We start from the raw sequence: 15,043 nt of genomic DNA, 5'->3' as shown, positions 1-15,043 counted from the left end.
AAATAATAAATGTAGATATACTTATTTTAGTAAGCTGTTGTTGTAGCTCAGTCATCTACAGTGTTTGCTACTGAAGAATACTTTATAGATTTAGATTATTATCTGCTGTGTTTGAATATAATAAATATTTGTAGATTTATTGATAACTTATTTTAATATCTAAAGATATATAATTCTAGAGAATAAAATATTTGTAGATATTCAGATCTTCACAAACACTATTCACAGTGTTATAATGCTAAGTTTATCAAACTTCTTTGTGAATACTATTTGCAGTGATATGATTTATAGACACTTGAATAGACTGACTGCTGGGATCATGAATTACACATTTGATTTGATTTGATTTGATTTCAGTTCATTTTTTGACATGATTTTAGTGGGATCAGAATCAGAATGAAAGTGTAAAGTGACTAGAATTATCAAAACATAAGTGAAATGAGACTAAAAAATCTTGATATTCTATGTAAAGTGACTGACTATCAAAATCAGAATATGATCTGAGACTGATTATAATTTTGACTCAAGTTTGATCCCATTCTGATGATTATATAATACATCAATCTGATGATATGATTGGTGGAGATATTATCTCTATCTTGCTTAGTGCTCAATGCTCTGATGGCTTGCTATTAGATCCTCTATCTACCACTGTCAATCTATCTACCACTGCTAATCTATACTGCTGCCAATCTATCTATTGCTGCTAATCTATCACTGCTGCCAATCTATCTATCACTGTTAATCTATCTATTGCTGTCAATCTATCTATCACTGCTAATCTATCACTGCTAATCTATCACTGCTAATCTATCACTGCTAATCTATCTATCACTGCTAATCTATCACTGCCAATCTATCTACCACTGCCAATCTATCTACTGCTGCCAACCTACCTACCACTGCTAATCTATCACTGCTAATCTATCACTACCAATCTATATAGAGTAAATCATGGTCCCATTTGGTCCCATTTTGTAAAATGGGATCAAATGAGACTGAAATCACTAATTTATTAGTAAAACATAATCTGGGACTAGATTTATAATATAAACAGTGTAAAGTGACTAATTTACTAAACACTATATGGAACCAGAACTAAGATATCTAATAATGAAACTGAGGAAAAATTTGATCTCAGTCCCATGCATGGTCACACAGCCAGTCTACACTTGAACCTCTTTGTAAAATAGTTGATTGTATCATAAATACTTAGATATGACAGTCTATATATCTAATGATGAGAGTGTTCAGACTCAATAAGAAACTTATATAATGACTAGACATTTAAGTCTTTTAATATAATTGATGCACTCAGATATAGAAACTGGTAATGAAGCATTCAGATTTTAAATATAATTGATACATTTGAGTATAGAAACTAATAACTAGATATTTGAGTCTTAAATACAGATGAATTGATTTATAATGTAATAGATATGCCACTGATTAAGCAGATGCTACTGATATTACAGATTAAACTATTTATATTATCTACACAGTTCATACAATTCATTTCAATAACAATATCAACAAACTTGATACTATTCTGATAACAGTTTATAAATCAATTAAGAAAAAAAAGAGAAAGAAGATCAGAAGAAGAAATTGTATAAGAGGATTTTTATAGATAAAAGAATCAGAGTAGAAGAAATATTAAAGATTATGCTCTGAAGAAGTATGAGATGAAAGAATTATTAGAATATTAAGATGTGCACAATTGTGAGGCAGAATCATAAAAAAATATGAGAGAACTTTATAAGTGTATATGAGTATATAAGCATGCAGTAGAGGGTTGGTTGTGTAAGTTAACTATTAATGAGTGCTAACCCATCATAAAATCAAATCATCATCTCATCAATGAAGAGATTTGAATCTGAATTGTAGTATTTCTGACATACTGTATAAAAGTTGAAGTATAAAGACTCTAGCTTCTGTATGAAGAAAGAATAGAATGATTCTGATCTGCAAGAATTGAATATATGAATATATCTCTTAATCTACTCAAATCACTTTTGTTCAATGTGAAATCTTAATAAATGAAGTGGTCTCTGAGCATTATTCTTATTTCAATAATCTTCAATTGCTGAAGATCTATATACTCTCATATAGATAATCTGTTCAAGAAATATCTTGATTTCTGCAGAAGTAGTTGACTGCCAATTTCAAGAATTGATAACTGAATTCTTTGAAATCTGAATCTCTGTATAGATATTGATGGAACAGACAATATTCTGAATATCAATCTCTGAAATATAGAGAGAGAATAAAGCATATGAATTTATTGAATTGATATTGAATAGATTGATTGTTGAAGGCTGCTGTAGAGATTGCATAGAATTGAATTTAATACTCTCTAGAGATGAAATGGATGCCAAAAGTGAACTGAGAGATCATTTTCACTTTGCATCTGTTTTTATACTATCTAATAAAAAATATCAGTTAATCTGATTAAAAGAAGCATTGGAGAATTGGAAATCATCTGTAGAATTCATATTGCTATTCCAGAGTGGACAGAGTGGATAAATTATGATGAGAAGGTTCCAAGATTGCAGAATGTGTCAAGCAGAAAATATGAGAGTGTGGATCTTGTATCAACAAATCAGATTATATAGAATTTAGTATGAGAAATTATTGGTTGGTACTTCTGAACTAACAGCTTAGTTATTACACTAATTGTATTGCGCTAATTGTGCCTAGTGGCCAGACGAAGGGATACAAAAGAATGTTGTTGGTCGTAGGGCCAGCAAATGACGCAAAAAAGCGTTACAAACGTATTTATAAAAACAAAACTAATCTGATCAAGCTGTTATGTAAAACTTCATTTACGCACATGGCACAACGACAAAAGAAACCTAAAAGTTTTAATATGCGCATCATCTTCATGTTTCCCTTTTGTCTTCTGTGTATGCTCTTTCTAGCTCGAACCCTTTAAAAAATGAAAATAAAATTCATAAACGTGTATTTTGCGTTAATGTACGGAGGTTTGGAACTTAAAGTCCTTTCACGTACTAAAAATTCAAATGGAAATCTCAATACTGGAGTTCAAAATGAATCTGATCCTCACAGCAAAAGTTATGGGACCTTGATGCCTAACTTGACAGCTAAGCTTTACGGATCAAACCTCTAAATTGACCCCAGCATGTTTGGAGGGCTTGGTAGCTGATTGATACCATGTTATCGCGCGTGTTAGGACTTTTGTTCCACACCTCTGTATAGAGAGACGTATTAGACCGAGGTCTTGAAAGTATTTTCCAATCTCTTGCTCCAACCACACTATGTCATTCCCTCAAAAATAATCTGCTCCAGAACCTTGCGTTCTCCGCTCTCCTCCACCAATCCCCTAAACACACCATTTTCAATTTTCATCAAATCTTTAGGTGTCCCAAATTCCACAGCCTTACCAGCATCCATGACCAAGATACGGTCAAAATCGGCAATAGTGCTGAGTCGATGTGCGATGACGAGTAATGTTGATGAGTTGCGTCCAAACTCAGAGCGGATGGAACGCTGGATTAACGCGTCAGTGGCCATGTCAACCGCTGATGTGGCTTCATCGAGGACCATGATTTTCGGTTGTGAAACAATTGCACGGGCAAGGCAGAGGAGTTGCCGCTGGCCTTGAGAAAGGTTCAGCCCACCCTCGGAGATGGTGGACTCTAACTTGTCAAAGATGTTTGTGTTAGCTGTGGCTGCAGCAGTTGAGCTGGACTCTCCACTGATTAGTGTTGGAGTGGTCGACCCTGTGCTGGTTTGAGGAGGCGATGAGGATGAGCAGGGCTGAGTAGGCGTGGCTGTTTCGTCGATGGAGTTGGAAACAAGATGCACACGTTCTAAAGCGTCGCGCAGCTGACTGTCGCTAAATTCATCAAACGGATCTAGGTTTGACCTGATCGTTCCGGAAAATAAAACAGGGTCCTGAGGTATGATGGCAAGCCGACTTCTGAGATCGTGGAGCTTAATCTTGGATACATCAATACCGTCGACGTGAATAGTTCCTCCACGCGCTTCTAGGAAACGGAAAAGCGCTAGAGTCAGCGAGGATTTGCCTGCCCCTGTACGGCCCACAACGCCAACGCGCTGATTTTTTTCTACCTTGAACGATAAACCTTTGAGGACTGGAGGCAAGTCAGGAGCATAGGCAACCACAAGGTCTGAAACTTCAAGTCGACCTTCAGTAGGCCAGGCAGCAGGTGCATTTAAACCGTCTTGAGGTTCTGTATCAATTTCAGAATACTCAATTACCCTTTCTGTGGCGTTCATGTTCAGTTCAATATTCGTATATTCACGCAATCCATGCGAGATCGCGTTGGTATATTGCATAGCAAAACTGAGTGCAAAACCAGCCAACGACGCATCGATGCCCTTCATGTATACTACAAGTGCTGCAGTAGTAACAGCAAAAACGGACCCAATAGTACTCATGCGGAAACCAAGCCATCTGTTGAAGAGCCATAAATGCCAGAAAGCTTGGGCATGTCGATCAATCTTTGTGAACATTCGGTCAATGTAGGTTGGGACCTTTCCAAAGGCGCGGATTGTTGACAATCCGGTCAGAGCAGTCCCAAATTGTTCGTATACTGGGCTTTTCACGATGCTCTCTAAGCGTTTGATTTCCCGAGCGCCATCAAGGTAGTAGAGTGAATAATATAAACTAATCCCAAGGAGACCAATGGCGAACAGGATAAGGATAGGCGAGACAAGCAATCCGGCAGCCATAATGCCAAAGATCTGAAGGATGTGGTAAAGCATTAAGCTAAAGTCACTACCTAGTCGAGAATCGATCATGTTGAAATCTGCGGTAAAGCGGTTTAGGATTCGTCCAACAGGTATCGTGTCAAGCCAACGCAGCGGTGCTCTCAACACGGCGTAAGTAAGCCGATCAAATAGGTTACGAGAAGCGTTAATGGCTGCATTGAAAAAGAGACCGTATCTCAGCGGACCTAGAACACATGTTACGAGGGATAATCCAACATAAATTCCCAAGTAAAACAAAAGGGAGGAATTTGGCGATTCCGGATCGCTCTTATTCACGATGTGCATCATTACAAAGAGTTTGGTATCCGTCGCGGAACCGCTTGACGATCGAGTCCAAATACTTATCCACCATGACTAGTAATAAGTTAGTGAAAACAGTCAATCAAATAATTAGGCATGCAACATACTCGTCCAACCGTGAGCGTAATATAAGTCAAAAATGCTAAAGCAACGAAAATCCAATACCACATGCTTCCTCCACTCTTGAAATACGTTATATAGTGAGCCAGTTTAACCGAGCCAGTTTCACGCCATTCATCTTGCTGGAACTTAGCAGGGGCGCGTTTTCTTTTAACAGAAACGTCACTTGTCACTTCGTTTGTTTGTGTCTGGGATCCACGAGATAAAACTTTCTGTAAGCCAGCCTCGCTCGGATCAAGAGCATCAATGTCGTCCTCAACTTCATCACTTTGTCTTGCTGCATCATTAGCCTTGTCAGCTAAAATCTCTGTTAGCTCTCCAGTTCTCCTCAATTCATCCACAGTCCCCGCATGCCCAACCGTGCCATTTTGAAGGTATACAGAGTAATCCGTTTCACCAAGGCACAGAGCCACATGATGAGTAACTAGTATCCGCGTTCTCCCTCGACCAAGTTCCCCTGTGAGGGCATGTACATGAAGATGTCGTCCTGTGTGGGCATCCAATGCACTAAACAAATCATCCATGATAAGAATACCAGCGCGAGAATAAAGGGCTCTTGCAAATGATATCCGCCATTTCTGGCCTCCACTGAGATTTATCCCATTAGCGCCTATGTCCGTGAGTTCTCCATCAGGTAACATATCGAGATCTTTCTCTAAAGCGCAGGCGAATAGAACTTGATGATATCTATCTTGGTCGAATGGAAGTCCGAACAAAATATTATCTTTAATGGTGGCATTTTCAATCCATGGTATTTGAGCCACATAGGCAATTGCTGAGTCGATAATCCAGTTTTCCTTGTTCGCATATTCGTTAAATGTTTCTTCAGGAGGTGGAGCTACCGGAACGCGAACAATGCCGGCCAGGATATCAGATTCGCCAAGGATAGATGCGATGAGCAAGCTTTTACCAGATCCCGTTTTACCAGAAATAACACTGAAACCTTTGGGTGGGAAGTTTAGACTGATGTCCTGAAGCCTGAATCTACCATCCGTTTCGTCGGGGTCTTCCATTGGCCAAGAAATAGTCGCCTTCTCAAAGCAGATTTTATCGGAGGGAAGTGTATTGTGGCCTTTCTCTGCAGAGGTCAAGTATTTTTCAATTCTTTCGGCGCTCACCCAACATTCGATGAAATCCGTTATTAGCTCAGGCAGAATTGCAAGTGTTAGCTCCAGAGACGAGAAAATGGACACCGTTGTAAAGGCAACCGATGCGGATAACTCGCCATGTAACAGATAATAGACTCCGAGAGACACGGCCGAAAGCATCACCGGACCCAAGATCCAAATACCGATAAGGACGATGTCACAACGAAACACCGTCCACTGGGCATGCAGCTCCGCCTTCCGCAGGTCTCCAATTTTACGTTGCCACTGGTTCTCGAGAGCCGAAAACTTAATTTGGCGGATTCCATGAAGGACTTCAGTGATAACAGCCATTTTCTGGTCACGGAGTTTCATCAAAGAAATTTGGCTCCCCGTGTATTTGTTTGAGACGTAAATATTGACCGGAGTCACCACTACTGAGACCAAAAGTCCCGAGCAAAGACTTTTCCAACCTATCAGAAGCCCCAAGAATGTGAAGGCAGTTGCAAGTTCAACAATGGTTGACGGAATGAAATAGTTGTAAGCAGCAAAATCGGAAACTCGCTTTGCATCAACGGCGATAAGGTTGATAGTACCTTGATTAGTCTTCTGATTATCATCTTCGTCATCGGTATCATCTTTTGCCAGCTGATTGATATTTCGGTCTGAGGTCTGGTCGTCTGTGCTACTCGGCATTTGTCTTCCTTTCACATTCTTTCGACGCATTGCCTTCGTAAATACTACCGCCGCTATCTGTTCGTAGACAGGGATGCATAGTTTCGAGAACGAGATCCAGTATAGCCATGACTCAATTGTAGAATAAATTACTGTCGACATTCCCAGAGCGAAGACAAATGCCCACGTTTCTGAAGGATTCCATTCGCCACGACTGCGTGCCTCCAGTGCGCGAAGGATATGAAGTAGGCAAAACTGGGGGGCAAAATTCAGGAAAGAGGCAATAACGACCAACACAAACTGCAGAACCAGAGGTGAAAGATAAATATTTACCAACACCTTCCAGAGACGGGGAGACTTGTGTTTCGTCTGGTCGAACGATTCGAGAAGAGATCTGGCACGAGTACCGTAATCTAGCTCAGGAAGATATTCAACGTCCAGTTTTCTCGTTCGCCGTATATTTTTGAGCAATTCGCTGGGCCAGCTAAAGGTTAAACGGCGAAGCCAAGACGTTGTATACTGGGCATCCACAACCTTCCCGTTCCTAAAAACGTCCGGCCGACGGGGGAGAAGGGCCGAGATGCAGGAGCAGACGAAGGCAACCACAAATTGAACTGATATCAGAGTGTCGTGAACGTTCTTCAGAGCGAGAGAATCAGAGTAGGGGTAGACGAAAAATTTCTGAACAGTAATAACCACTATATAAACGATGGTTGACATCGAGATATAGAGTCCGATATTGAATTTTTTGATCGGAGACGGTTCAACAAGAAGCGCAGTTGCGTTCAGGACAACAAAAACCTAATAATCTAGGTCAGTGCGGGACGTTTCGAAGAATTACAGAAAAATATATGAAATTCATACCCAGATCGAAAATTGAAGCCATGGCTCAATCATGCGAGATTGGTCCTCCGAAATAATTGACAAGATAGACTGTGCCAAAGATACTAGGAGGCCAGTAATGGAAAGACATATTAACGACACGCAGTGAAATTTTTGTGAAAATTTTTGGGTGGACTCTTCTGTAGCAGCTCCGTCTTGATCTTGATATACATCCTGAAGAGCGATCTGTCCGACTCGATTTCTAATGGACAGCCGGGCCGACAGTGCTAGCAGGCCAGAAATTGTACAGAGAGCAACAGCAATTAGGCCAGTGGTTCCAATCAGAAGAGAGGCAGTCTGTTTCTCGATCATGATGGCCAATATGTTATTAAGAAAAATGCCGTTTTCTTTCATATATTGCCCTTCTCGCCAGCTCGCTCTCCTTTGATCCACTTCCGCTCCGGCTAAACGAAGTCGAAATTAAAACTATATCAATAAACCGAGGGCGAGAGAACCGTCGAAAAAGAAAGTGGCAACCACGAACAAATTGGAATTGATGGGCATACATATATACTGGGCATGTACCTGCAGACGCGAAAAGTTTTTATAACAGCGAGAACCGAAGCTCGTGGGCAAGTGGAGCCGTACGGACGCACTGGGGACCAATATGTGTGATCAGATTGGCAGTGAGGTATGGTAATGTCGCGGGGATGGACAAGCTAAAATACATTTATGCAACGATAACGAGCAGCGGCGCGCTGAGAAGACAGGGGGGAATTTCAAATTGCCGAAGAGTTAGAAGAAACCCTGGTGAGTGAGAATGACATTTTGAACAGGGGCGAATTCGAGTCACCAGGTCCCTCTCCAAGTGCCATCCTTTTTACGAATTCGAGTTTTCGAGGTCAATCCAGAAGTCAGCGCAAGGTTCCAAATATTGGGTGGGTCCTTTCGAGTAACATCAGCGCGCTCACCACCTATTATGCAGCAGTAAGTATCCCCGGAACAGGTTATATCACACCTTCTCTGGTCCATTACGCACCGACATCTTAAGCAGCAACTGATAGGTGATCTGATGGCGGCTGATTGATAAGCCAAAAAAATTACCCTGACAGGAGTCCGCTTCGCTAACGCTCTTATTAGGAACGCGGAGTGCTGTGCGGATTCCCTGTCAGTTGTTCTTGGGAGGGCGTAGACCGGGCCGACCTGTCCTTGCCTGGCTGGATCGCTTTAGATTTTTTGCCCGTGGTGGAGTCAGGGCCAGCAAGTGGTGTTGTTCCCGCCAATAGTTATCGTATGATTCACTCTTGTCGGTGTAGAGTCGAAGATCTGCTCTGACTCACTTCTCCGGAAATGGCGCTGCGCTAATGCCGCTCGCTGCTTCGAAGCTTCTGAAAATATACCCTTGTGGGAATTATTTTTGACACGATTCGCACACTTTCGATAGTTAAGACCATGAGAGAGTTGCACGCGTAAGCTACGAAGTAATTGAAGGCCATGTAGTCCTACGTATTTGTGTGACTTCCGACCCTCTTCTTCTTTCTTTTTCAAATTGAATTCCGGGTCGAATTCTGCCTCCGATGAGCGGGGTCATGTATCGATGTTGCGAGCCCAAGGATGCGGTCCGTCGTATTTTTTTGAGATCCCGGAATCAACAGCCACACGAACCATTCAATGACCCACCCTGAACAATAATACGCTTTTCCCATCTCGGTTCCCGCTACTTCCCTCCGAAGGTTTGAATCCCAACCGTTTCGGGGAACCGTACTTGGACAAGACGGCTCCCGAGCACTTGGAAGATCAGAATTTTCAAGATTGAGAATCCGATGTTAGAGTTGCCGGGGAATTTACCCCGAATATCCTCTTCTGAGGCGAGGGGATCACGAGGGATATGCCAAAACTGTCAGGAACATGAGGGGAGCGCAAAACACTTTGAAAATGTTCCAAGGATTCGATTTCCAGTATATGATGGTCCGTGTAACTTGGATGGGAGGTTTGAGCGGCGCTGGGATATGGTAGGGCTGCAATAATGGAGTCAAGCTACGCTCTGTGAAGTATGTTTTGTGGCTGTCAGTGGTATGCCAAACATGGAGTTCCGCTCAAAATTGAGGAGCCGTTTGAACGCATGACGGGAGTGACTTGATGCCCACATTTCGCGATCGTGTTTGAAAGTGCGCCAGAAGAGCGGCTGTTCATCGGAGGGGCGGAATTACGGACGCTTACTTGGACTGACAGTCCAGCGGTCGATCCAAATACTGTTTGACCCTTTAACTTGCTGTGGAGAAGAAAGGGCCTTGGCGGTAAATCATATCGCCAAACGGACATTGGTATGTATCTGCATCTCAACTCATATCCAAGGTGCAAGGAGGACTCGGTGCAATCGAAGCTCGATAAATGTTCAGGCTCCAACTTGGTGGAAAATCACGTGGCAATATAACTTTCCATTATATCCAGCTTTGCGGGACGAAAGAGATTCACATCTAGATAAATGCTCCCACAGAGGTTGCGCCGTATGCCCAGAGACCAAATCATGTAACTGGCAGAGTCTAGGTTCATGGGTTCTCCTTTTCTATCCCGATGATATTCTTGCCATTCGAATTCTATAGGAGCAGCAGCTGGAATTGTTCTCCGAATTCAACCTTCAGAGACGAATGTCACACGGTTACTCTCTGGAGATGAAGAGTTGCCGATTGACAATTAAAAGGGATGCGATCCAGATCTCTTCCTGCGTCTGCTTGTCTGAGCGAAGAGCTTAATTCGCTAAGTATCGGCTTTGGCGGATTTCGGAAGGGTCCGTTTACCATGGATCAACTTCCGCCGCCTCAGAGTTAATTGACAATTCAGTTTCGTTCATTCAAAGCAAGATATCTAATTACATAGAACACATTTCGTCACAAAGTGTGGCAAGCCTATGACGAAATGGTCCAGCGTTCTAAATGGGAACCAGAAGACCCTGGTGGCCATTTCTTTCACATTTCACATTGATGCAAATTTCTGGCCTGGGATGCACAGATCCACCGAAGCGGCAAAGGATGCGCAGATCCACTGAAGCCCGAACGAGTGCCCGAGCGATCCCCGATTGCATGCTATATAAAGGCTTTCCCCGTAACAATCTACATTTTGTCGAAGAAGCTACTGGAGAGCCTCAGGTGAATCATTGACAAGAAGACTAGCCGACAGAGATGTTTACCCCCGTCGATACCGCTCTCGGAGCTGTCCTTCTACACCAAGGATCTTCGGGATTGCTGCAGCACAATGGTCGTGTGTTTGGTATTTCGTCTCTCCTCTCAGGGTCCGTTGCCAAACCTAGCCGCGACAATCTGCCCATCGTAGGAGGGTTGATATCGAGCATCATACCAGTGTATTACTTTGCGCCATCTTTACTCCCGACATACCTTCCTGTAGGAAGTTCATGGGAAGCTGCTCTAGCTACGCTCGCAACAGGCTTTGCAGTAGGGTGGGGCACAAAGGTATGTAAACAGATGACATACTATGTTGAGACTTAGACATGCGTTTCCGCTGCACACCGGAAGGGTGGATATAGTACGAATTCCATAGAGATTCCTAAATTGATATAGCTTAATACCCCTACTAACTTCACTCAAATATGGCTGAAGAATGAGTGCGGTTGCACGTCCGGCCATATGTTATGCGGCCTGTCCCGTCTCTCCCCCCGGTCCGCAATCGCAACGGGCATATTCTTCATGACAGCTCTGATAACCGCAAACATTCGAAACACCATCCCCGCTTGTCCAAATAACCAACCATGTTATTCACCCACCTACCCAACCCCCCAGCAGGCCGCATTCATGGTTGGAGCAGTCATGCTTGCCCAGCTTACAAACTCCATCCTTGTCCCACGTATGCTACAAAAGTCCAAAAACTCCACTACGATATACAGTTACATCGCTGGCTTGCAGTTCGGCCTGGGCCTCTTCATAACCGGAATGGCGAATCCGGCAAAGGTACTTGGATTCTTTAGCTGGTTTGACCGGTCTAAATTCGACCCATCCCTAAGCCTGGTCATGCTGTTCGCTGTTATCCCCAACCTCATCTCATACATGAAACTGGGAGCTGCGTCCGGAGATGAAAACGGGAAGAAACGGCCGACTCTGGCGGACATGTTTCAGCTGCCAACGGCTACTATGGCAGATATTGATTGGCGATTTGTTGCAGGCGGTGTAGCGTTCGGGGTTGGGTGGGGATTGTCGGGGGTGTGTCCTGGGCCTGGTTTGCTCAGGACCGTTCTACAGCCTAAATGGGGCTTGCTTTGGATGGGAGGATATATGCTGGGGGCTCTGTCGGGTTTGTAAAATTGCTGTTCCTTGCCACCCTATGGATAGCTATCAATCTTTGATATTTTTATATATCGGAAGTTTAGGCCATTTTACTCTTTTCCCGTAGTTAAAAGGGGAAATGCGAAGTTTAAATCTGACAATGATTTCTTTCCTAGTTTCTGTACATGCAAGTCAGAAGGTGAATAATGTGTACAACTTGTCGACACATACCGCTTAAGAATTACCCAAACAGTAGTTACAGCCCAATTATTTGATATTCACACCATTTTAATTATTCATTGTTCTAGAACCTAAACGGCGATTAAAATCCCTTCCTGAGGATTTGGGTATCCACATCTGGACTATTGAATACTGTTATGTGGCGTTGGCACAGCCATGGACGCCGCAGGGAACGGTAAGATACTCGAGTCTTTTCTTTTCTTTTTTCCCTATCCCTTTTAATATTGTGTATACGTAAGTTATATATGTCTCTATATCTATATACATTTGCATATTCATCACCAGATGCATGAATGTGTTTCTGCCATGTCTATGAAAAGAGCAATTCTGGGATATGTGTGGTGCAACTGCGCCTTGCTGAGATAAAACACGGAAGTGTGGAGCAAAGGCCATTGGATGTACTTGGAATATAAATTGAAAAATCTCAATACAGCCTTTTGAATAATTCTAACTCACCATGGCAGACGTTGCGGAGACTTAGCACGTAACTTCTAGCCAGCGCTAGGCATCAGACCCTTGAACTAACCTCAAATCTTCCAGGGCTCTGCCAGCCGGTATGAAACGGATGTACCTTTTATATGGACTTTTGTTCCACACTACCGTACACACAGTGAAATGGCGAACTTGGTGGGCCGCGATCGCCGCGGCAGTCGATCTCCATGGAGATGTAAATCATTTCGGTTCTTAAAAAAACATAGCATATGTCACGCCCTAATAAGGATTATTAGCTTATGTTCTTTCACATAGCAAGAAATCGAATGAAAAGTTATGTAACTTCATACTAACTTGTATGGGAAATTGGAAACGAAGTATCCGAACACGTCACAAGCAAGAGGATATAATAAATCCTTAAAATGAAATGGACACAATATATACACATTCCAACTAAGGGCAAACGGAGAGAAGGAAAAGTTCCAAGAATGGGAATGTCTTAAAGCTCAGTTTTTCTGCTATTAGGCTCGTCTACTGACCCTTCATATTTTGGAAGCACACCTTCCAACTCTAACCATTCAGCTATGAAAGCCGTAAGCAATGTACTCCAGTCCTCAACCGTATTGAGATCCAAATGCTCCGCATCGTCTGTAATTTTATGCCATGTCTTAGGGAAAGGGGAGGCGATCAAATGCAAGATCTCAACCCCACGCCTCATAAATGGGATGTGGTCATCGGCAATTCCGCTAGGGAAAAATATCTCCTTCTCCGAATCGGGGAGCCACAGCTTGTCGCCTTTCTTCCATGACGGCGCTGACTTGAACAAGCCAAGTTGGCGCAACCGGGTTTCCAGAGTAGCCATATTTTGATATGCCCAGTGAGTTGTTTTGAAATGAGACGGGATCTGTGGGTCCTTTTCGCCCAATAGATCCAGCAGGACAAAAAGTGAGATGGCCGATAGTGGGGATTTGTAGACAGAGGTAGCCGGGTAAAAGGTATCTTCCATGGCCTGGGCCAATGCTCGAGAGCCGTAAAGGGAATCTATGTCGGTCCAAGAGTGGAAAGCTTCTTCGCCATCTAATAGAAAAACTTGGATGCCTTGGTGATCGAAAAATGAGTCGTGGGAGGATTCGGCTTTCATAGCATCCCACTTTTTAGTCAAGGCCGCGTCAATACTTCGTATGGAATGCATGATAATTGCGCATGGAGCAGCGCTGTCTGTAGCGCCGATAAAGCCAGGAGGCTCTCGTTTGCTATCATAGTGTGCCGCCAGAGTGAACCTGCCTGTATCTCCAACACCTGACCATGGAGGATCCCGAAAGGCGATCAAGTTGACAAAGGGAATCTCCTTGTTTCCAGTTACTGGTGTTTTCGACGTCGAATTTTGGAACTCTATCGTCCACTCAGGTAATGTAGTTCTAAAGAAATTAACAAAGTGTTGGAGAACTTGTAGGGAACCTAGCGTGCCGGGGACACGTGGTTGCAGGATGGGAGCTAGTAGCGCGCCGTCGCGGATGTTGAAATCATTGTTGGGACGTGGAAGGGATTTTAACGTCTCGTCAGATAGTGTTGCATACGCTTGGACGGGAATTCCGAAAAATACCATCCCCAGCAGGAAAAAGAGGCACGAAGCCGCCAACCGGCAGACACTTTCTGCCATTGTCGAGAGGTCTCACAAGCTTCATAACGACGTTGTGTGCATTGTCGACCGGGGAAAAACAGTAGCATGCGTAGGGATGAGCGTTCCTATTTGCATCACTATCAGTGCAGGTTATTGTCAGGAGTAAGTTGATGTGGATGAGATTCAAAGAGGAAAACGTTGAGCTAATGGTTTAAATTTGATCACATGACGTATCACAAAGACCTCAACTGCAATTCATGATTAAAACCTGTTCCTGCAAAACCGTGATGAAACGCGCCAATTCCTCCTAAATGTCCTCTAACTAGTAGGAAGCATTGATATATGCATGGAATTTGCTGCTTGTTGATGTCCCAATTGTTCAGCAACCCCTTTCCCTAGTAGATATGAGGAGGCTGCTTTCCCGCCCTCCGCTCCGACAGTGCCCCAGCACTCAGCACGGCCAGAGAAATATATACAACAAGTTTTGCTTACGATTCAATTCATCGGTTGGGGAAACGTCTTCTAAATCAGCACTGAAGAGCAGTGGAAAACCCTCATTGCAGATTTTGCGGCCTCCGGTTCGCACAGCCGCTGGTAAATTAAGGAAAAATGGTATGTTCTCCAGATCAAGCTTGTAGCTATCTAGCACATCCTCCTGCTCACAGATTTTTATTTTGTGATATATAGAAACTTCAAAACTTGAAAAAGTCCTCATC

At 43.1% G+C, this 15,043-nt stretch overlaps 4 protein-coding genes across 4 annotated transcripts; 1 reads left to right on the top strand and 3 right to left on the bottom strand.

Annotated features, from left to right (window-relative positions):
- Positions 1-3,276: 3,276 nt before the first annotated feature.
- Positions 3,277-8,132, bottom strand: HCBG_07063 (ATP-dependent bile acid permease; the record flags this gene model as incomplete). The annotated part of the gene is made up of 3 exons (XM_045434112.1): positions 3,277-5,112; positions 5,166-7,739; positions 7,803-8,132. The coding sequence occupies 3 exons, from the start codon at positions 8,130-8,132 to the stop codon at positions 3,277-3,279; spliced, it is 4,740 nt and encodes a 1,579-aa protein (XP_045285593.1).
- Positions 8,133-8,609: 477 nt separating this feature from the next.
- HCBG_07062 (uncharacterized protein) lies at positions 8,610-9,909 on the bottom strand (the record flags this gene model as incomplete). The annotated part of the gene is made up of 4 exons (XM_045434111.1): positions 8,610-8,734; positions 9,101-9,234; positions 9,482-9,657; positions 9,802-9,909. 4 exons carry the CDS (start codon positions 9,907-9,909, stop codon positions 8,610-8,612), a joined length of 543 nt encoding a protein of 180 aa, XP_045285592.1.
- A 1,030-nt stretch (positions 9,910-10,939) lies between these two features.
- HCBG_07061 (YeeE/YedE family integral membrane protein) lies at positions 10,940-12,070 on the top strand (the record flags this gene model as incomplete). Its single annotated transcript, XM_045434110.1, has 2 exons — positions 10,940-11,227; positions 11,336-12,070. The coding sequence occupies 2 exons, from the start codon at positions 10,940-10,942 to the stop codon at positions 12,068-12,070; spliced, it is 1,023 nt and encodes a 340-aa protein (XP_045285591.1).
- A 381-nt stretch (positions 12,071-12,451) lies between these two features.
- Positions 12,452-14,483, bottom strand: HCBG_07060 (glutaminyl-peptide cyclotransferase; the record flags this gene model as incomplete). Its single annotated transcript, XM_045434109.1, has 2 exons — positions 12,452-12,985; positions 13,061-14,483. One exon carries the CDS (start codon positions 14,364-14,366, stop codon positions 13,206-13,208), a length of 1,161 nt encoding a protein of 386 aa, XP_045285590.1.
- Positions 14,484-15,043: the final 560 nt, after the last annotated feature.

Source organism: Histoplasma capsulatum (assembly GCF_000150115.1).
Source record: "Histoplasma capsulatum G186AR genomic scaffold supercont2.10, whole genome shotgun sequence".
In the NCBI taxonomy this organism is placed as follows: Eukaryota; Fungi; Ascomycota; class Eurotiomycetes; order Onygenales; family Ajellomycetaceae; genus Histoplasma; species Histoplasma capsulatum.
The sequence above is the reverse complement of the archived record's forward strand: the minus strand, read 5'-3'. Positions and strand labels throughout refer to the sequence as shown.